Source organism: Oryx dammah, unplaced genomic scaffold, assembly GCF_014754425.2.
Source record: "Oryx dammah isolate SB20612 unplaced genomic scaffold, SCBI_Odam_1.1 HiC_scaffold_4, whole genome shotgun sequence".
NCBI lineage: Eukaryota > Metazoa > Chordata > Mammalia > Artiodactyla > Bovidae > Oryx > Oryx dammah.
Genome location: NW_024070188.1, coordinates 82,204,337 through 82,227,264, shown reverse-complemented (window position 1 = coordinate 82,227,264; position 22,928 = coordinate 82,204,337). Strand labels below are relative to the sequence as shown.

The window sequence follows — 22,928 nt, the reverse complement described above, 5'->3', positions numbered from 1 at the left end:
GGGGAGGGGGAAGGGGGAGGGGGGAGAGGGAAGAGGGGAGAGGGGAGAGGGGGAGGGGGCAGGCCTGAGAACAGACGTTCTCCGAGGGCAGGGAACTCCTTTGTTTACAGCCTTTAGTGGCTCAGACGGTAGAGAATCTGCCAGCAAGCCGGAAGACCCAGGTTCGATCCCAGGGTCGGGAAGAACCCCTGGAGAAGGGAATGGCTACCCACTCCAGTATTCTCGCCTGGAGAACTCCATGGACAGAGGAGCCTGAAGAGCTGCAAGTCCATGGGGTTGCAAAGAGTCGGACACAACTGAGCGACTCACACTGATTTTTCACTCATTCTCTCCATCCCCCTGTCTTGCCGCTCACATGATGCCGGTGCCCTCCTGCCTCTCCTCGTTCTATTCTGGCTTCCCTGCTCCCTCTAAGCTTCCACCCCCTCTCAGTGACTCTGGAGATAAACCTGTAATGATTAGAACTTCTTAACTTGCCTATGAAGTTTGGAAATAATATCCCAATGATTACAAACATCTCTTTACAAACAAGTTGTGTTTTACTTATAAAGCCACTAGATCTGCTATGACTACAGAATTATCCTATACATGCAATCTGTAGACTTTAATATGTGATTTTTTTTAATCCACCAGGAAGCCCTAATTATACGAACCACTGTTCAAATGACTATTATTTTATTAATGGCTTCCCAGGTGGCTCAATGGGAAGCCTTGGTGGCTCAGCAGTAAAGAATCCACCTGCAGTTTAGGGGATGCAGGAGACGTGGATTTGATCCCTGAGTCAGGAAGATCTCTGGAAGGAAGAAATGGCATCTCACTCCAGCATTCTTGCCTAAGAAACCGCACAGAAAGAGGAGCCTGGAGGGTTACAGTCCATGAAGTGAAGTGAACTCGCTCAGTCATGTCCGACTCTTTGCCGCCCCTTGGACTATACAGTCCATGGAATTCTCCAGGCCAGAATATTGGAGTGGGTAGCCATTCCCTTCTCCAGGGGACCTTCCCGACCCAGGGATCAAACCCAGGTCTCCTGCATTGCAGGTGGAGTCTTTACCAGCTGAAACATCAAGGAAGCCCAAGAATACTGGAGTGGTTAGCCTAACCCTCGGAGAAGGCAATGGCACCCCACTCCAGTACTGTTGCCTGGCAAATCCCATGGACAGAGGAGCCTGGTAGGCTGCAGTCCATGGGGTCGCTAAGAGTCAGACACGACCGAGCGACTTCACTTTCACTTTTCACTTTTATGCATTGAAGAAGGAAATGGCAACCCGCTCCAGTGTTTTTGCCTGGAGACTCCCAGGGACGGTGGAACCTGATGGGCTGCCGTCTATGGGGTTGCAGAGTCGGACACGACTGAAGCGACTTAGCAGCAGTAGCCTATCCCTTCTCCAGCAGATCTTCCCGACCCAGGAATCGAACCTGGATCCCTTGCATTGCAGGTGGATTCTTTACCAGCTGAGCTACTAGGGAAGATCTTACAGTCCATAGGGGGCGCAAAAGAGTCGAACACGACTTAGCGACTAAAAACAACAACACTGATAAGAGCATGGATGAAAACTTGGTTCAAAAAAGTGAATGATTGAAGCAAAAACAGTTTTTTGCCTCCACGAGCTGGGTACTGCTTTAAGCAGAAGCTGCTTTGGGAAGATGGGAGGAAAGCCATACATGAGCGCAGATGCAGCTAAAAAAGAAGATCCTTTCTCTGCAGTTGGTGAAATATTGAGGCAAAAGATTTCCCAATTCAAAAAAAAGTGCAGAAGAACTCCTTCACTTCCTTTGACCTGAAGCCACAGCAAATTATACGGAACTCTCAATCCAAGGCACACTTAAGAGGCCGAGAGGGTGAGTGAGGAGACAGGAAGCAGGAAGTGGGATGTATCACATGCCTTCAGGGCATCAGGCACAGGCAGGTATATATTGTTTGAAGTAATCCTCACATAAATCTCCAGATACATGGGGTTGATTATACCCACTTCTCAGCCAAGGACACCAAGGATTTATAACATGCCTGGAGTCACACAGCTGGTAAAGGACAAAGAGCTAAAACAGAGCTGAACTGCAAGGCCTTGGCTCCAAAGAGTTTATACTTTATACTTCATCAAACTGCCTCCACTGTTTAAAAGTTGGACGAACCAGTCTTTTTGCTTGTAAACCTTCAGGCGCTTTACTAGAATCATCATTCTGCAGCATAATGAAGGAGGAATTGAACTAGAAAAGTATATAAACCTCCTTCACTAAAAAGTTACAAGCACCAATTTTGAATGTTGTTTATGGTTAGGAAATAACAGATCATTCCCCTGAAATATTCCAATAGAATCCTTCTATTAGACTTTTTTGAGCCTACTTCGCATAACTTCATGAATGTGACGCTGCCAGAACAACTCCACCAGCGGATAATGGCGACCTCATCTCGCCTATCTGGCCCCTCTGGATCGTAGTGAAAAGCCCTGCAGACACCGGAGGCCCGTGAGATGCATCCCACCTGCCTCAACATGGAGGTGGTGATGCTGGGTGTGTTCTGACGTGGCCAGCAAATGTCATCAAAGAGAGGTTGTAAGAGATCCACCCTTCAGGATGTGCATTTTGAGAAAAATGATTAGACAAGATTTTTTTTTTTTCAGTTCATTCCAATGTCAATATGCCTGAATCCAAGAGGAATTACTTCTGGGCTGCTTTAAATCAGAGTTTTCAAGTTCACGCCACCTAACATTTGGGGTTATCTTGCTGTTGTTTTCCATGACACCATTTTCTTTCCCTTGTCTATTAACTTTCAAGAACGTAGTCCTCTTGTGGCTTATTATCAGCTCAGAGTCATTTCATTTTGTTATTATTTTTGGTCAGGTCAAAATGAATAAATGGTACAATTGCTGAAGCCCAGAGTGAATGAGAAAGAGGGCAAGTCTAGGGTCTCCTCCATGGATTCCTGATACTAAGTACAATTCCTTAAGGAGGTGAAGCACTCTGGTCCAGAACCAGACCACAGAAACCATGCCCTTCACCTATGAACTTGGATCACTTCTTGAGACGAGTGACAATTGAGTCTTCTGGCAAAAGTAAACACCCTACTGAGTGATTCAGTGCTCCTTTTTTTTTTTGTTTTAAAACCAAGTAAAGTCAGAGATAATTTTTCTAAAATAGCACCATCTTGATTCCAAGTCAAAGAAACTTCCAGCTGTAATGAAACAGATTTACTTATTTTTGTTTTGTTTTTTTGAAAAGCTGACCCTCAGAATTTGCCCCACCTGAATGCCAATTTGGAGTATCTGGAGCTGCATATAACTGAATGTTTTTAAGCCAACCCAAAATCGATGCCAAAAGCTTCCACCTCTTCACATAAAAGTAGCAGCCAGCCGTCAACCATGTGGTACAGTTTATATATGTATATTTTTTGAGTGGTTTTATCCAAACGGTCGTGAAATTTAAAAAAGAGAGTACAAAATGTTTGGGTCTTAGTTCCAGAGATACTTTTTAAAAAAAAAAAACTGTTAAAGTAGATTCTCATTAAAAGTTTGGAGAGAAGATAAATTACAGTCATTTGAAACCCAATGATATTTGCAAATTATTTGGTGGGTCCAGCTCCAGTGAACTTTCAATTATTCTCTTTGTATTTTCTGTCTTGCGAGTGAGCTGTGGCAGGAGAGAACTGTTTTCCATAATGACTGATGTTCTTCTAAAGCATGCCCCAAGGTCATGTTACAAATTGTTGAAGATGTTCAGCTGGCTCATAACATTTCCAAACACACACGATACCATCAGATCCACTGTCAAAATGGAACCTGAAAAACAAGGATCACTGGTAAAAAGACTTCTCAAAAGACTTTCTAACTACTCCGTCAGAAAACGGAGCATGCCTATGGCTTACGGTATGGTTTAGATATCCAAAGATGCATAATTAATTGGGTACCACAAGGAATCTGAGATGAAGCAGAGGATGCTGTCTCTACTGCAAAGAGTTTATCTTAATAGAGAAGTCATAGCAAGCAAAAAATTGTGCATCTGTGTGTGTGTGTGTATGTGTGTATGTAAAGAGAGAAAGGGTGTCAATACACTAGAAACAAACATATAATATGCATCTATGCATACGGGAATATGTATAACTATGATATCTAGAAAAAGATGCATAAATTACTGAATAATTTAATGACACAAGGTTATTCCCAGAACACTATTAAAGTAGTGTTTTCAAGGAAAAGAGGGTACTGACATAACCAGGAGAGCAAAGACTAAGATATTTGAAAAGATGATTTTTAAAACTGGAGGGCTAGAAATCTAAAAGCTCATGGAGAGAGGAATAGATAAAAAAGATGTGGTACATATATATATATATAAGAATACTACTCAGGCATTAAAAAGAATGAAATCCTGCAGTTTGCAGCAACATCAATAGACCTAGAGAGTGTCATACCCAGTGAAGTAAGTCAGACAGAGAAGGAGAAACACTGTATGATACCCCTTATATGTGGGATCTAAAAAAGAAATGATACAGATGAACTTACAAATGATTCAAAGGAAAACGAACTCATAGTTGCCAAGGGTGGCAGGGTGGGAAGGGAAGGGATAGTCAGGGAATCTGGGATGGTCATGTACACACTGCTATAGTTATTAATACAATGGATAAGCAGCAAAGACTTATTGTACAGCACATGGAACTCTGCTCAGTGTTATGTGCCAGCCTTCATGGGAGGGGGTTTTGAGGGAGTATGGGTACATGTACATGTATGGTTGAGTCCCTTCGCTGATCGCCTGAAATTACCACAACATTGTTAACTGGCTATACTCCAGTATAAAATAAAAGTTCAAAAAAAAATTGGAAGGCTAAAAACAAAATGTTAGGATTTTGCCAATGGAAGGTAATGACAAATGGTTGGCTAGCTGGGGGCTGAGGAGGGGAGTCTCAGCAGGGTAGGTATTCTCACAGTGATCACAGCAGAGGGTCTAAGTCAGCATCCTTACAACAATTTCAGGTGACTAGGCTACAAAGTGCCACGGCCAAAACGCACTTGGTAAAAAGCACATGTGTGTACACATGGAACCCTAGCACCTGTGAGTGTACACTGTAGACCGAAGTACAGTTGTTCCTCGGGGTACACGGGGAATTGGCCCAGAAGCCCCTGCGAATTGGCCCAGAAGCCCCTGCAAATAGCAAAGTCCATGGATGCTCAAGTCCCTCCTATAAAATAGTGTAGCACAAAGAATCTAAGCTATGATGGCTAAAATGAAAAAAACAGATAATAACAAGTGCTGGTGAAGATGGAGAGGAACCGGACGCCTCATACGTTTCCAGCGGGGAATGAAAACAGCGCAGCTGCTATGGACAACAGCTTGGTGCTTCCTCAAACAGTTAAACATAGAGCAAATATTGTATATTAACACATGTATATAAAATCTAGAAAAATGGCACTGATGAACCTACGTGCAGGACAGGAACAGAGACACAGACATAGAGGACAGACTTACGGACACAGGGGAAGGGGGGGTGATGAATTGAGAGAGTAGCACTGAAACATACATTATCTTATGTAAAACAGATAGCTAGTGGGAAGCTGCTGCATTATACGGGGAGCTCAGCTTGGTATTCTGTGATAACCCGGCGAGGCAGGATGGGGTGGGAGGTGGGGGGGGAAGGTTCAAAAGGGAGAGGACATATGTATGATTTACGCTGTTGCATGGCAGAAACCAATACAACATTGTAAAGCAATTAACCAGCCATTAAAATTTTTTAAAAAGTAGTAGGGAAAAAAGTGAAACAAAGAGTTACCAACCAACGAAACAACTCAACACAAGAGAATTAAAAACAGATATTCAAAAGAAAAAAACATGCACACAAATGTTCACAGCAGCTTCTTCATAATAGACAAAAGGCGGAAACAACCCAAATGTCCATCAGCTGATAAACAGATGAAATGTGGTCTTTCCACACAATGGAGTATTAGTCAACAATAAAAGGAAAGAAGTACAGATAACTTGAAAACAAATTATGCTAAGTGAAAGAAGCCAGACACAAAACGACACATTTCACATGGGATTCCATTTACACAAAACGTCCAGAACAGACAAACCGAGAGATAGAAAGGAGATGAGCAGCTCCTGGAGCTGGGAGGGGCAGGGATGGGGAGCAACTACTAATGCGTGTAAGGTTTGTTCGGGGGTGATGAAAATATCCTGGGACTTGATAATAGTGAGAGTCACCCAACTCTATCAATATGCTAAACTCTTTAAAACTTTAAAAGGACGAGCTTTATGGCGTGTGATTTTTATGTCAGGAAAGCTATTGTTAAAGATGTTTTTTCATAAATAAAAACAACTATGATTAGAAATAATATTAGGAAGAAAATATTTAATGAAATTGTTAGTGGAGCAGCAGAAATAAAAACGAAGGTAAGCCGTAGTGAAGTATTTTTTAATAATAAATTATAGACATACAATTAAGATATATTGCTCTCCACAAATTTAACTTTTTCCAAAACTTTGTCCTTATTTTCAAAATGCTGTCTAGAGGTAAACTATTACTAACCCTTAGACACTAATGTGGCTTAGGCTAGGCTATCAGACAAATGCACAGGAGTAAAGTAAAAAATATACATCTCTATCAAGATGTACAAAGAAAAGAAGAAACAAAAATATCAAGAATCTGACTTTCATGGCAACTAAAAATCCAAAATTACAAAGTAAATGAAAAGAAACCAAAAGACCTACATAAAAGCTAAAAGAAAATGTAAAATATTAATAATAATAGTATTAGTAATTAGAACAAAATCCAAACAGCCACTCTTCTGTTTATAACCTATTAATGAAGAAATATCTGTTCTAATCATACTTCAATTAAATAATAGCCACACCAGTGTATGCTGAAGAAGTCAAGGAAAGTACAAGATACTTTCATACCAGAAACCCAAAGGTAAATTGAAATCTGTACTCACTTTTAATTGGTGGTGTGAGAATTTTCTTCCCGATTGTCCTCTTCGTGTGTTACTGTTCTTTGGTGTGAATTTTTCAGATACATCAGATCTGTTCCTGTTCATTTGGAACTTTTTCATGGAAAGACTAATTTCAAACAGAATTCTCAGTTTGGAGACAGCATTCATGTTCAGATTGAATGATGGTGTGCTACGAATTCAGGGCACACGTGCGATTCCTGAAATGAAGGGTCTTCACTCTGCACTAGCTTAAAAAGACAGAAGCTTTACAGCCTGCATGGCAATTCATTTCAACCTGAGGGAAAGGAGACGAATTTGCCTTCTGGAGCCTGAGGCAAATACAGATGACCTCCCCCCAGGCAGCGCGAACAGGGACAAGCAGAAAAGATGATAGCATCTCGGCTCCATCGTGACTTGGCCCAAAGTGCCCCCAGGTTCTGTTGTTTAGGGGAGCAATGGTGGGGGGGTTCTCAGGAAGAAGACACAGCAGGGGCACAGGACAGCTGGGAATGGGTGTCCCAGATCAGGAAAGGGCTCAGTCTCAGCCAGTGGACAGCCCCACTCCCATGAGAGCCAAGTCATGTAAGCATAAGCATTTTTCAAAGGGAAAGAAGTGAAAGTGTTAGTCGTTCAGTTATGTCTGACTCTTTGCAATCCCATGGACTGTAGCTCACCAGGCTCCTCTGTCCATGGAATTCTCCAGGCAAGAATACTGGAGTAGGTTGTCATTTCCTTCCCCAGGGATCAAACCCAGGTCTCCTGTACTGCAGGCAGATTCTTTACCATCTGAGGGACTGCTGTTCAAACATGCTTGGGAAATACTACTATTCTTGGAAATTCACAATGAGACTATTCAGTGCTAAGAGTCCAACAGTCAGAAGTTCCTTTAACTTTGTCTGAATCACATAGCTAATCACAGAACCTTTTTTCTAAATTATTATTATAACAAGTACTAATCTACTAATGGAAATGGCAACCCACCCCAGTATTCTTGCCTGGGGAATCCCATGGACAGAGGAGTCTGGCGGGCTACAGACCATAGGGTCGCAAAGAGTCGGACACAACTGAAGCAACTTGGCACACACACATGATCTACTAATATCCAGCTACTAATATCCAGTGGAATACACTTTGGGAAACGCTGGTCCAAACTAACAATGTCTCATGTTTCAGACAAATTTTTGACTTGGGTGGGGACAAGGGTTGCCAGATAAAACAGAGGAAGCCCACTTAGATCTGAAGTTGTGTGCCTCATTCATGGCATCTGGCATGCTCTGCAACACCCCCTCTGAAATGTCACTTTACCACATGAGTTATCAACAGGACGAAGACGGTTACCTTCCTCAGGGTAGCACTCCGGGACCCCACGTGAGCCCATTATGAGGTTGCCATCTTCGTCATGCCGTTCCAGGGTCCCAGGGGGACAGGTGGGGACAGGGGTTGTGGGTTCCGGGGTGGTGGTGGTGGTCCTCTGGGTCGTGGTTCGGGTGGTCGTTGGGCGAGTGGTGGTGGTGGTGGGCCGAGGGGTCGTGGTGGGCCGAGGGGTCGTGGTGGGCCGGCGGGTGGTGGTGGTGGGTCTCGTGGTTGTGATGGGGGCACGGGTGGTTGTTTTGATGACCTCCAAGCCCACCAGGGGCTTGCCTCCAAGACTCAAAATGGGCTTATCCTGGGCACTGGCCAAGGGTTTGGCATGGCGCCCCTGTCCAAAGAGTGGGAGGCCGTCAGGGCTCACCACGGGAGTCCCTCCCAGATCTGAAACAAAAGCAAATAAAAGCTATGCAGCCAGGTGAAACAATCCGGGGAAGTAAAAAGCAAGTGGAAAGTATCTTCTCAATGTCTTATATTCTATAATCAACAAAAGGCAAAGAAATAATGAAAAGGATACCAGCTGAGGTCACAGTACCTGCTACTATCTAGAAACTTCTGGGCTTTTTATATTGTCCATTACTCTGCACTAGCTTATAAAAGTATATAAATATCTCATTGTTATGTCCCATTACCAGCAATAACTCTAAGTCTCTAGGAAAGAAAGTGATTCTTTCCCTGTCCTTACTCCTACCACTACGGACTTAAGTATTACTTTGGACCAGTGGCAGCAAAGTTATTCTGCAAGGAGCCAGAGAGTAAATATCTTAAGCTTTGTGTTGCCACTATTCAGCTCTACCACTGCAGAACAAAAAGCATAGACAGTAAACCAAGAAATGGATGTTTCTGTGTTCTAAGAAAACTTTATGTATGGAGAGTGAGCTAGGAATGTAATGTAATCTTCACATGTCACAAATATTATTCCGTGATTTTTTTTTTTTGCAATCATTTAAAAACATAAAAGCTATTCTGAGCTCACAGGCTATACAAAAACAAGCAGCAGGCAGGGTCTGGCTTTAGAAGTGGTATTGCTGAAGTCTGCTCTGGACTGCCCAATCCCAAGAATGAAGTCAAGAGCCACCTCCTCGAGGGTGGAGTCTGGAGGAAGACAGCTGGATCAGGGAAGAAGCTAAGCTCCACCCCTTCCGAGGGACCTCATCTCCACGAGGTTAATGTAACTGGACCAAGGGCCCCCATTAAAAATGAAGAAGAGGAGGAAGAGAGAAGTTGTTACGCTTCAGATGACTCAGGGCACTTTTGTTCCATGAGGACCATTCTCACTTACCCACAATGGTTCGACCATCTCCACCTAGTTTAATCCGGAGAGGATTTCCTTGTGAATCTTGTAGGTACCTTCCTTCTGCATTCAATACTAACCCACGATCAAGGTCCACGACCTAAATCCATGACACAGATTAAAGGATGTATTGAACATTTCAAAATATTCACATTAATCCAACTACATAAATATAGGCGAATAGGAAACATTATTTTTGTCAGCATCATTCATAAGGTATAATAGGAATGAAGTACAAAACAGTCATATTTCATAATTGTTTATCCATATAACAATTGTTTCAAGTTTTCTCAAATATTCAAAAGATGTTCAAAATACATTTACCATTGAATATGTTGTATGTCAAAAGCAGGAAACGACCTAGGTGTTTATCAATGGAGGAAAGAAATTAAATAAATCATGGCCTATCCATACAGTGAAATACTGTGAAGCCAGGGAAAAGGATTTGGAAATTCTGAATTTATCATGAGATATCCTGATGCAGACTTAGATTAAAGGACTGATTATTTTGCAAAATGAAGTATATTCACTTGTATATACAAGCTTAAAAGTGTAGAGAGAAAATTCTGGACAGATATATCCCAAACTATTAATAGTGGTTATTTCTGAGAAGTGATTTGGGATGCTTATTATCTTTTTCTATATTTCTGAATTGTTTTAATTTCTTGCCATGAACACAACAGGTTTCCATTTTGCTGTGTGTTAAAAATCAAAGTTGTTATATCAAAACCAGTTTTATTTGTAATTAGCCTAATATAGCACACATGAAAAAAATTTCATGTTCTAAGAAATTATACAACTTGGACAAAAGGTATTATCATCTCTGTTAAGAAACAACTCATGTGCCACACTGATGATTCTCAGAATATGGTCCTGGGCCAGCTTCCCCAGCCTTGCCTGGAAACTCGTCAGATATGAGAATTACCTGGTCTGAACCAAACCATATTGACAAGCCCTCAGGGATTCTGATGCCCATCAGTGTTTGAAAACCATGACTTTGAACAACTGAGTCACTGAAGGAACCCCTGCAAGCAAGCCACTTGTCGGGTACTATCTCAGTAATTAAAATAAAACTTACATAAATAAACCCTACTTTCAAAATCTACTCCATATGGTTTCAATTCAAAATTGTTTACAATGACACTTTGCTTTCATATGTATCCTTCCTTCTATAAATTTCTGTTCCTTTGAGAAATGATAAAATGTATCTTGAGGCCACCTGTGACTGAAATTTCTTTGAAGTTCATCAATATGTTTTCCTAAATCTTACTTCTATAAATGAGAAATTTTGACTGGGAATTCTATTATGAATAATTTTTTTGATTCTTTGAAAAAATATTTTAAGTCTCTGAACATTCTAAGTGTTCTGTCCATCACCCTCAACCCACCAAAACCTCTTAAACATTTACCTTAACCCCAGAAGTTAGTCATTTAGCTTAAACATACATAAAGTACTAATCTTACTTATCTTTTATTTCAGTCAAACAAGAATTGTTGGAAGATTTAAAAGGTGATCTGATAAAAGCTGCTTATTTGATTTGGAGATTTTTGTTTTGCTTCAGTTGTTTTAACCTGCTTTCTTTTACAAAAGATTTGAGATAATTTATAGAAAATATGTACTCTGTTTAATTGAATCATAAAGAAAAAATAAAATAAAGCTAACAGGAGTGGGAAAACAGAAATTTATTGGGGAGGCTGTGCCTCAGGTTCTGTCTGACTGGTTGGCCTAAACATTTGTGTGACCTTCTTAACCAGTCAAGAAGAACGGGAACAAAGGCCCATCAGTATCAGTTCAGTCGCTCAGTCGTGTCTGACTCTTTGGTATGCCGTGGACTGCAGCATGCCAGGCCTCCCTGTCCATCACCAACTCCCACAGTTTACTCAAACTCATGTCCATTGAGTCAGTGATGCCATCCGACCATCTCATCCCCTGTTGTCCCCTTCTCCTTCCGCCTTCAATCTTTCCCAGCATCAGTGTCTTTTTCAGTGAGTCAAATGAGTCAGACAAATGCCCATGCCTGAACCTAATTAGCTATGAGAAGAAAGTAAAGTAGTTCTCAGGAGAATCAAAGCCTTTTCTGAGCACTGGAAGAAATAATACAGTATAAGTATACTGATATACAAGTGGTTAAAACTAGAGAAAAAAAGACTGCTTCATTTTCTATTATACAACGCCCACCATTTTTCTCTTCCCAACAGCATGAAAACAACTGGTATGTGTAAAGAAGTTTACCCTACCCACTTTGTTCCTTGAGGGCCATTGATAATTCTTTGTCCACTTGGTTTTCCATTACTACCAGCAAGTACTCTCCCTTCTCCATTTGGTCTTCCATTATAACCTACAAGTCCCCAAACAAACAACAAATACAGAACCTGGTAAATTCAATACTCCTGGAAAGTTGGTTTCATACCACCCTGTAAGTAGTAACATATCATTTCAAACAAAAACACTAAACAGAATTTTGAACCAATAACTCAAATTTATCAGCTAAAGATAGACCGAAACTGTGACTTCTACATGGCAAATAAGAATGTCTGTGAGGAGAGTGGTACAGTCACACTTTTCTACAATATTGGGGGAATGAGGGGATTTGGCCTAAGTAAAACGTCCAGGTAAAATTTAAGACCGTAGTCGTTGTAGCTTTATTTTAGCCAGCTGGAAGGTGGAGGGAGGAGAGTTGGAAGGACAGGGAAAATTCTCTCTGACATCTGTGAGATACCATGCTGCTCTCCTCCGCAGATTATACTAAACACAACCACCGTCTCTAGCGGACTCGGGTCTAGATCATCCATCGCCAAGTATAAACACACAGTCCTGACTCAAAGCTTGCTGACTTCAGTGGGGCCACAGAAGGATTTGCTCAGAGAGGAGGTAGCAGGCCCTTTAGTTGCAATCTGGCTGTTCCTTGCACCTGCTCTCTCTCTTCACCTCCTGCCCTTTCTGATCACCTGCAGCTTGGTTGAGGCCTCTGCTGGAAACATTTGCTCCAGCTTGGCCCACCGGATAAAGTGCCTGGGCTTCCCGACAGCTATTTGCAGGTCAGAGACATTTCTCGCGTTCAAACAGTTAATGAAAATAAAGAATTTCTTGACTTTTTTACTATGTACAAGGGAATGTGACTTTTACATCTATTATTGGGGTGTTAGGTTTGCATAAAACAGTCCATTTTAATGGAAAACTAACCTCCTCATGGGGGCACTGTTCTAGGGCTTTACGTTGAGCTAAATTAACAGTATATTGCATGGATTAACAACTACTGATACATTTAATCAAGAATGCTCTATTATGCCCCGAATCCATGCAAGGCACCACTTAACTGAATGCCAATTTCAGGTAAATACCTTAGCTCCTGCCCTGGGGTCCACACAGACTCCAGCTCACAGCTGTCTACATTCTGTCCAAAACCTAAGTCACACATTGGCATGTTACTCTGTGCGACCATTGTCTTTCACAGTCTTTTCTGGAGGTTTTAAATAACGTTCACTGATTGCAACATCTTAGCAATCCTCATCCAAGACATTTGAGTTTGTCCCCAGATATTTTTAGCTGAGAGATTTATATGCAGAATAACCAGAACAAGTTCCAGCCTCCACAGGAACTAAACCTTCCTGTGGATTCCCTAATACCCCCTGGCACAAGAACAACCTAAAACATAGGAACCTGAGTATGGCATCATGGCTGTGACATGTATTCACAGACTTAGAGCTTAAGGAACTCAAAGGAGCGCGATGGGACAGCAATGGCAACCCATGCCAGGAGTCTTGCCTGGAGATCCCATGGACAGAGGAGCTTGGCGGGCTACCATCCACCAGGCGGGAAAGAGCCACGACTGAGCAGGCACACACACACCTACCAGAGGGTTGTGGAGTCGGTGTTGGGATTGGAACGGCCGCTCAGCCACCTCCTAGCTGTCTGACCTTCAGCAAGCCACTTAGACCCCTAAACCCCGGCTTCCTCATCTGAAGACCGGGGAAGCGATGCAAATCCAGGAGACGGTTACCAGGATAAGATCGCGTTTACATGTCAAAGCTCCTAACCCAATGCCTAGATGGAGCAGATGCTCAGTAAGGTAAAAGTTCTAGGAATTGCTATGAACCCTGCTGAGAACTGTCAAAACAAAGTTCAGGTAAAAACAACTCACCTGCTCTTGAAGGGGGTCTCACCGGCGCGCGTGAGAACGGGTTCCGGAACCTGGAGTTCATCATCCGCTGGCGCAAGGAGAGCATCGGCGTGGTGGGGACAGACGGAACGGGCGCACGCGTGGTGAACCGCGACGGCGCGGGGGTGCCCACCGTGGGGCTCGGGGTGGCGGCGGGGCTGTGAGTGGGCTGTCTGGGCGGGAGGTGCGAGGCTCTCGGGGGGCTGCCCGCTGGTGGAGAAAGAGGCCGCTTCACCGGGGTGGCGTTCTCGTCGTGCGGGGAGCCCACCCTGGGGGGCGCCAGCACAATAGCGGGCTCCGTTTCCCCCTTAGCGAGGGTCCCATCCACTTGTTTGCCGCCCCTGGGGCTGAAGGAGGAGGGCCACTTCGGAGCAGAGGAAGACTGCGGGTCCTTGTCCTTTCCTCCCTTAAAGAACAGCACATCTTCATCCTGCTCCTCGGCTGACACCGACTGCTGTGATTTGGACGGCAGGGGCTCCCTTTTGGCTGGCGAGGCCTGGGACGCCCCATCCTTCTTCCCCGCCCACTGGGGGCCTGCTCTGCCCGGGACCCTGGTGCGGGCGTAGGGGTGCAGGCTGCCGGGCCTGCCCGCGGGCCTGCGCAGGTGACCATTGCCCGCGCTTCCTGCCTGAGCGTCCACCTGGCGGTGCTTGGGAAGAGACGGGGTGGCGTCCTTGGCACCGGCCGAGTATGCGGGGGCCCGGACGCCCCCGGTCCTCACTTCTGCGCTGTCATCGTCCAGATTCTGGGGAGACGCTGCGCGGGAGGACTGTCCGCCTCTGGACGAGTAAGAGTCTGAGAAGGAGGAGCTTTCCTGTGACGTGGGGTGTGGACGGCCGGCCTCGGAGGGGAACGCAGGCTGGGGTCTGGAAGGCAGACGCCCCACTTCCTTGCTCCGTGGGCCGTGGGGCTGTGGCTGGGACGCTGGGACGGCTGAGGAGGGCGACTTTTCCAGAGCAGCGGACCCGGCACCCATCCTCTGGGGCCCCGTGGGCCCCGGGTGGTGCGGGGACCGTGGCGCAGGCAGCTGGCCACCCAGCTGCGTTTCAGGAGACCCGCCCTCCGCACCCGCGTCTGTGCTCTGCTGCGTATCCTGAGCCTTAGAGGACGGAGGTTTGGCCTGAGGGGGCACCCCAGCCCAAGTGCCCGTGGATTTGGGGTTCTCTGGGAGGGGCTCCTTCCGCTGCAGGCTCGCCCCTCTCTGGGGGCCTCCTCTCAGATGGTCCGTGCCCCGGGAGGCAGGCTGCCTGGAGGAGGAAGACACGTGATGGTTCACCACGGTGGCAGGAAGTGGCTTTTCGTCTTCGGCCTCCTCTTCGCTGTCTTGGCCTCCAGGGCTGCGCCGATGGTCAGAAGCTGGGTGAGAATCCACCCTCGGGTGAACCCGGGAGGATGCGGTGGACGGAGGGGAGCTGGAGGGGTGCAACCGGGGTCCCCGGCCGTTGCCGAACCTGTGTGGATATCTGCCGTGGGCAGCGAAGGGTCTGTTTCTGAGTGAACTGAAGTGTCCAGAGACCGGTGGGCCTGCAGGCAGCCGGGACCTAAACGTTGGGGCCGTGGCTGCAGCCGGCCTCCCTCCCTCTTCCGCATCACTGTCACCATTGCCATCGGAGTCACCTGCTCCCTCAGAGGCCTGTGTCCTCGAGGACGGCCGGGTGGACCCTGATGGTGCATTGGACCTGGCGGCCGGCACGTCCTGACCATCCTTCCATCCCCGGGTGAGCAGAGACCCGGGCTGTGGTTTGGTGATCAGGAGCCGAGATGACCCCCCAGGAGATGGAGAAAGTCTCGAGGGTGGGGCTGAGGCCCTGGAACCTTCCTCCCTATCCTCGGAGTGGGGCGCCCTCCGGGCAGGCAGGGCTGGTCTGGTGCCATGGTGCGACGCGCTTCGGTCGCGCAGGGCACTCCAGGCCGGGTGGCGACCGGAAGACAGGGCCGGCCGAGCATGCGCCGCGCTCTTGCCAGGCAGGTGTTCCGACAGGGCGTCCTTGGGGGGCGGGGAGCGCGCGGTGGTTTCCTCCTCCTCTAGACCCACTGAGTCATTGTCAGTAGAGCTGGAAGGCCGGCTGGGGGAAGGTACCCCAGAAAGGCGGGGAGCGCTGCTCTCGGGGGGTGGACGGGAGGCAGAAGAAGCAGATGCGGAGGGGGGCGCCCCCGGACGAGGGTGGGAGGTGGGCGAGGAGCCGCGCTGGTCCACGCCTTCCGTTCGCGGCAGCACGGGCGCGCGGGCTCTCACTGGAGTCCTCCCAGCGGCGAGGACCGGGTGGACAGGTCTGCTTGGTGGCCTCTGCTGGGACTTCTGGCCTTGGGTCTCCGGGAGCGAGGTTGGTGGGTCCCCGCGGGAATCCGGCTCCTCTTCGTCGGTGATTTCTGTGGACTGAAGACCAGAATCTCCATTCTTCCTGGGGGGAAGCTGGGCTTTTCTGAGCAGTCCACCGTTAGCCAATATTTTGTTCTTCAATTCGAGAAGCGGGCTCTTGACATTTCTCCCTTGGGGAGAAACAGGCAAGTGAGTATGTTTTGAGGGAGCTGGCGCTTTAGGAGATGAAGAAGGCTCAGGCTTTTCAGGTTTGTGCTGATCTTCCGTGTCTGTTTCCTGTTGAAGGTCAGACTCACTGGTAGGGGCTGTAACAGATTTTAAAGAATTTGCTGTCAAAGAAGCAATCTGAAAGATGTGTGATGAAAAATAATTAAGATGGCAGTATGGAGATGCCGAACACTAGCAATAAAACTGATAACTTCTCCTCCTTTAGACACTGGACACTTATTTTCTCAACTATAGCAATCTCCTTTAAAGTTCTAGTTTGCTTTAAGCAATATAGTCCTTATATTGCCATGCCCTTTTCCAGGGGATCTTCCCAACCTAGGGATCGAACCTAGGTCTCCCACATTGTAGGACGATTCTTTATAGTCTGAGCCACAAGGGAAGCCTCGATAATTTTTAAAGTTCTATTTTGCTTAAAGCAATATAGCCCTAGAGAATATGTGTGCTGAGTTTCTATAAATTGAATCGGGCTATGCCACAGCTTATTTGAAGGAATTCTGAAATGAGTGCTTCGAAGTAATCCATTGAGTTCATAAGTACAAATTCTTATATAGGATTTTCTTAATATAACTGTCAAGATATTACAAATGCATTATAGTTGTTCCTTACAATGTAGGCAAGAAATACACATAAGCCTGGCACAGAATGTTCAATGATCTGTACTTAAAGTTATATGCAGATGTGTTGTGTGTAATTTGCAAATGACTGGGGTGACTTACACATTTGTCATTTTTGAGGCATTACAAAGACTTCCCTATTCCTCATAACATGTCCTTACTTGCTTTTTTATGACTTAAAAATCCCTTTAATGATGGATACATTTGTAATCCCACAATAAAGCTTAAAATAAAAAGACCCCTGGGATAGGCAAAACATTATATAATGTGAACCCTACAATTTACTCTTTTTGGAGAGCAGGGTTGAATGCAGGAAAAGGATGCTGTCAGGGGAGAAGGATTTCCAGAGAGAGCAAACTTCATTTATTTCAGCTTTTTGAAGATAGAATTGCAGTAGACTGTGGATCCTCACAGCATATAATGAAGGAGAGAGCTACCAACATCTGTTGTGAACTCAGAGAAGCAGGAAGGAAAATACAGCCCACTCCAGTTTTGGACTTTATTGACCTGCTGGGTTTTGATACTGAGCAGACAAACAAGGTAACTGAAATTCTTCTGGATACTGCTGCACTCCAAAACCATGGAATACAAACTATAAAAATTTTATGTGCTATTTATTCACTGAAATGGGACCGACTAAAAATGTCCCATTATGCCTGTAAAATGTTCTTTCCCTGTCATCATAAACCCCAAATTACACAATGATATAAGATTAATCATGGATGTATCCATTAATCACATAATATGTAATTAATATAGTAACAATTAATGTCATTACCAATCAATATCATTTTAGGGTTTGGGGAAACCAATTTCAGAAGGGACCACAAAAATATTTTAGACATCAGAATAGCACTTTAACCCCGCAGTTCATCAACAGAGCAGTTCTAAACCCATGAGCATGATTCAAAATAACACACCACAATTAGGAGTAATGAAGAGAGCGAGAAAGAGAGCCACAAACACACCATGCTTACTTGGTGGCAGAGCAACAATGAAGGCTTTGGAATGAGGCCCCAGTCCTCTCCTGTTGGCGGCCCGGATTTTGAAAAGATAGCGTTCTCCAGGCTGCAGACCTTCTACCCGGGCAGACGTCGTCTCTCCAGGGTAGGTGAGGGACTTCGCTCCAAATGGTTTGAGAGCCGGGGCGTATGAAAGAATGTACTCTGAAATGATTTGGCAGACGGTTGGAAGGAGGAAACTGAAAACAGTCCTGTGTCCAGCAGACAGACTGTACGGGCAGGATGAATTAGAATGCGCATTACTAAAATTAATACTCTAGCTATGCATGCCAAGTCAGCAGCTGGAGCATAAAGAGACAGTAGGAGGTGAAAGGGCGACTCAATCAGGCCACCAGTCAATCAGCTGGCAATTTTCCATTTACTGCAAACTCAGCATATGGACCTCAGGAGGCCAGCCTTCACACAACGTACCAAAAATATTTACACTGTGTTTGGGTTTTTTCCTCGTTGTGTTTATTTACTAACTTACCATGACAGAATATAGGCAGAATGGAAGAAATCAGGGCGGGGAAAAAGAAAGACAACTTCTCGGAGCTGATTCTGAATAGCTGCTGACACCTCTAAGAGTTCCATTTTATGAATCGGGGCCGTTTGTATTTGTACATTAAGCCAGATAAATTCCACATTTGAAATATAATTTCACTTTTGTAATAATTAGGGAAGTTCTTAATATATTCGGAAAAGGATTTTTCAGTTTTTAAAACTGTAAGGACAAGTTGCTGAGTCATACATAGATTTATGTGATGTTGAATGTTTACCTGTATCTGCAAACATATTATGCCTTGGGCTTTGAAAATCATAGCAAATTCAGTCCAAGGAACTAATATATCTCTGCGCTTATACAGAAATACTGCAACATAAGGAAGTCATGTTTTGAAACCATCCATTCCAAGGCTTCAGTCCCATGGTTGGATGGCATCACTGACTCAAAGGACATGAGTTTGAGCAAACTCAGGGAGATAGTGAAGGACCAGGAAGCCTGGCCTGCTGCAGTCCATGGGGTCGCAAAGAGTTGGACGCGACTTAGTGACTAACAACAAGGTTTTGAAGTATAATTTTCATCCTCAACTAAAAACTGTCATGAATATTTTCCTGCCAGTAACTCAAGGTTTATAACTTATTGAGTTAATATGAGTAGGAACTAACCAAGGGGTGGCAGGGTTGGGGGGGCGGGGGGCGGAATGAATTACACAATAACCATGCAACCATCATACTTCTTAGGGAAGCATGGATGGGCTTTCCTTTTTCCCTAAGCTCTAATCTTTAAAAAGTACATTAGTTAAAAAAAAACTTTCATCCAAAAATCCTTTTCAGCATTTGTCTGAAATAAATAAATAAATAAATAAACCAGCATTCTTTTCTTCTTGAAAATGAACAAACTAGTCATTTGTGGTGGTCAAAAGTAAGAATTTTAAAAACCCACTGTCTATAAAATTTTGTAACTTAGATTGTTTTTATGGATTCAATTCATCTGGAAAAAATTTGACCATGTCAAAGTATATTCTTTTATTATATTTTCTTTTTCTTAGATGTAAAAAATGCCCCAGGATAATTGTGAATTTACAATTCTACCACTACACCTTTAGGTTAGTGAGGTACATGAGTTCTTTGGGACATAAAAACTCAGTAGCTATTATTACTTCTGGCAATATTTAATTGACTACCAGGGAGTTTCTTTTGCCAAAGAGCTATAAATGTAAAGTAAGATGTGGGAATGGGGGAAAAAAGTAAGTAGCATGGTAATAAGGTCACCAAGTAACAATAATAGACTTTTTTAATAACTAAAAATGGTAGTCAGCTAAAATATGTTTTTATTCAGGTTTCAGAAGTCTTGTCAGCATCATGATAATAATACAAAAACCAATGTTCAAATTGTCATAAAAAGAATTATTAAAAGGGGCCAACTATTTCTTCATTTGTTTCTGATTTATTCCAAAAGAAAAAACAAAATGAGCAAGAATAGTACAATATGTTCTTTAAAAATCTAGAAAGAAGGCATTCAATTTTAGAAAATACTTTCTTCTATCTTCTGTAAGTTTTACTGTCTCATGAAAAGATATCCTTATAGATTAGCAAAGATAACTTAAGGTTGAATACAAAAGAGAACCATCCATTTTCTGTAATTAAGAAATTCTCAAGGGAGATCAGTGATAATTTGCTGAATTTCCTTCAGCTTACACAAACTTTGCATATTAAAATTTTCTTCCAAAATCAAGTGACAATAAAAAGTACCCTTAGAGTACATTTGTATAGTCAAACCCTAACCCTCAACTGTCGTTTAATTGCTAAGTCGTGTCTGATTCTTTGCGACCCCACGGACTGTAACCTGCCAGGCTCCTCTGTCCATGGGATTTCCCAGGCAAGAATACTGGAGTGGAGTGCCACTTCCTTCTTTGGAGGATCTTCCTGACCCAGGGACTGAACCCATGTCTGCTGCACTGGCAGGCACGTTCTTTACTGCTGAGCCACCTGGGAAGCCCAACCCCTTAATACCATTCTTTTAAATGTCTCCAAGTAGATTTCCAAAAGGTTTCTGAATGTTTTTACATTAAAAAGAAATTATTTGTGCTTTTATTTAATGTTCTCAACAGGCTATTTTAAAATTTATCTAGTTGTGACTATTCTATTTTCATTTTTTAAAATCTACAGTATTTTTTTTTCCTGTTTTAAGGTCAATTTTTTCTTCAAATCCCACCCCGCCCCAAAATTCAATTGTTCTCAATGTTGACAAATAGGGGGAAAAATCTATATAACATTTTAATTTTCAAGGAGAAAGGGGCAACTGAGGAGGAGATGTTTGGATGTTATCACAGACTCAGTGGATATGAATTTGTGTAAACTCAGGAGATGGTGAAGGATGGGGGAAGCCTGGCATGCTGCAGTCCATGGGAACTGAGTGACTGAACAATAACAACAAATATTTGTAGCCCATTCAAGACATTTATGATCCCATGGGGTTCCTGCTTAGCTTGACCTGCCATGATCTTAACTGGCACAATGAAAAGATCCATAGAATGAAAAACAAGGTGTCGCTTTGTTTGGTTAAAGGTTATGATGTCACATCCATACAATTAACAACAGCCCTCTTGATAGTAGCATCAAAATCCCTGCATACAGGGGGTGATGGAAAGTCATCTGCATGCTGACCCCGATCTGACTGACAATGAAAACCCTGCTGAAATATCCTTGTCCGCTGGGTTGGCATTCCAAATCCGTATATAAGCTTCCCTGTTGCTGTTGCAGTTGCCAAACCTGTGATTAGAACCCGTGTTTACCAGAGGCAAAGCACACAGTTCTCTTCGTCTATTTCACTCCCACGTGTGCCTTACACTCTCAGTCATGAGGCTCCTACCTTTCACTTTCCCGTCGGTCTCAGGCAGAGCATCCCAAGCTACAGTGACAGCTGTAGGCTTGCCATTGACTGGCCAGACGTTTAAATTTTCAGGAGCTGAGGTAGGAGCTACAAAAGGACAAGAATCCAAGGTTTAAAAAGGCCCTTATGGCTGTTCTAAAAGTGACATATGGTCCCTACATACATATGTTTCATTGCAGAGCTACTGTGTTAATTTTTATTATACATGAGAGAAAATTCTCCACTTGCTCTGTGTATTTAGTGGTTTATGTCAGCTTTACCAACTCATAGAGCAAGGAGGTTAGACACACATGGGGAAAAGTTTTTAGGAATTCAGAATTTCTCTCATTGGTGAATATTGAAATATACAAAGAAGAATACAATCCAGTTCCAACTTCCTCTGGATAAAATTGTGGGTTTTTTTATAGACATAATTTAAAACAAAATAATTGTAGCCTTGAATATAGGACAAATTTCTCCCCCAGAATCAAGCACAACTTGAGTCTTAAGAAAGGAGAGTCTCTCCAATATTCTGGAGCCATGTGTTTGTTACTCAGGGCGTTCACACAGACAGCAAGGATTTATGAAGGCTCCACGTGGTTTTAATGCACTCCACATGTCAGACAAACATGCTCAGGAAAATAGCCAGGAAAGGATAAAGCATGGACCCAAGGAAGCTTCTCACGAGATTTAGGGGTAATGCTACTTTGAAAAATGCCTCTCCTGGCCATTATCACTATGGCTCCCTGAAGGGTCTTTAAATCTCCTTTTAGGGGTAATTCCCAAGTTGCAAGTCCAAAGGCCATTCTGAATACAGACCAGACTCCGGTGTTCTCTGGAAGACAGATGTACTCCACCTGCCGTCTCGTTCGCCCTGGGAAATGCGGACTGCAAATTCATACATGGTGTCTGGACTCAGGTTCTCGACCAGCACGCGTCTGTTGGAGGCCTGCTTGTAATCCCATCTCGCCAACTCCCCCTTTTCTCGGTAGCGCACAGTGTACTGTCTGTAAGAAAACACAAAGCAGCAACACACCCAGCTGACCGGTTCTCTGCAGGTGAGCAATGGCGTCCTTGGTGTTTTCCCTTCCCCATAAGTGATGACTTCTGGAGGTAAGTGGTGAAATCAAGAAGAGAAAGTTCTAGACTTGTGATTTTGTTATTAGTTCAAAGAATCTACTTCAGTTGCAGGGAAGTATGTCTAAAGTAGCCAGGAAAGACAGAGCTTAGTGTCTTTTCAAGATCAAAACATTTTATTGCTCAAGATATCAAGCAGAAATTAAAAGGGAGGGATAAGGGGGGGACACTTTTTATGAGGCAAGTGCCTTATTAGGGGTGTGGGGGGGATGGGTGTGTGTGTGTGTATGTGGTGTATGTGTGTGTCGGTGTGTATATGTCTGTGTATGTGTGTGGGGGGTGTGGGAGTGGGGTGTGGGGGTGTGTACGAGTGTGTATGTGTGTGTGTGTATATGTGGTGTGTGTGTGTATGTGGTGTGGGTGTACACGGTGTGTGTCTCTGTGTGGTGTATGTGGTATGTGTGTACATGGTGTGTGTGTGTATATATGGTGTCTGTGTGTATATGTGGTGTGTGTGTGTTCATGGGGTGTGTGTATGTGGTGTGTGTGTATGTGTTGCCTGTGCATGTGTATGTGGGG

The 22,928-nt window shown here is 44.1% G+C and overlaps 1 protein-coding gene across 3 annotated transcripts in view; it reads right to left on the bottom strand.

Annotated features, from left to right (window-relative positions):
- FNDC1 (fibronectin type III domain containing 1) overlaps positions 1-22,928 on the bottom strand; it is a 112,086-nt gene that overhangs the window by 27,319 nt on the left and 61,839 nt on the right. For 2 of the 3 annotated variants that reach the window (XM_040238914.1, XM_040238916.1), the window contains 7 exons: positions 22,092-22,279; positions 21,273-21,380; positions 17,867-18,064; positions 13,719-16,361; positions 11,815-11,915; positions 9,565-9,676; positions 8,253-8,666 (listed from right to left, as the gene is read on the bottom strand). In XM_040238914.1, coding sequence (XP_040094848.1) covers positions 8,253-8,666; positions 9,565-9,676; positions 11,815-11,915; positions 13,719-16,361; positions 17,867-18,064; positions 21,273-21,380; positions 22,092-22,279 — 3,764 coding nt within the window. The remainder of the gene's footprint in view (positions 1-8,252; positions 8,667-9,564; positions 9,677-11,814; positions 11,916-13,718; positions 16,362-17,866; positions 18,065-21,272; positions 21,381-22,091; positions 22,280-22,928) is intronic. The other variant, XM_040238915.1, reaches the window with a different exon arrangement.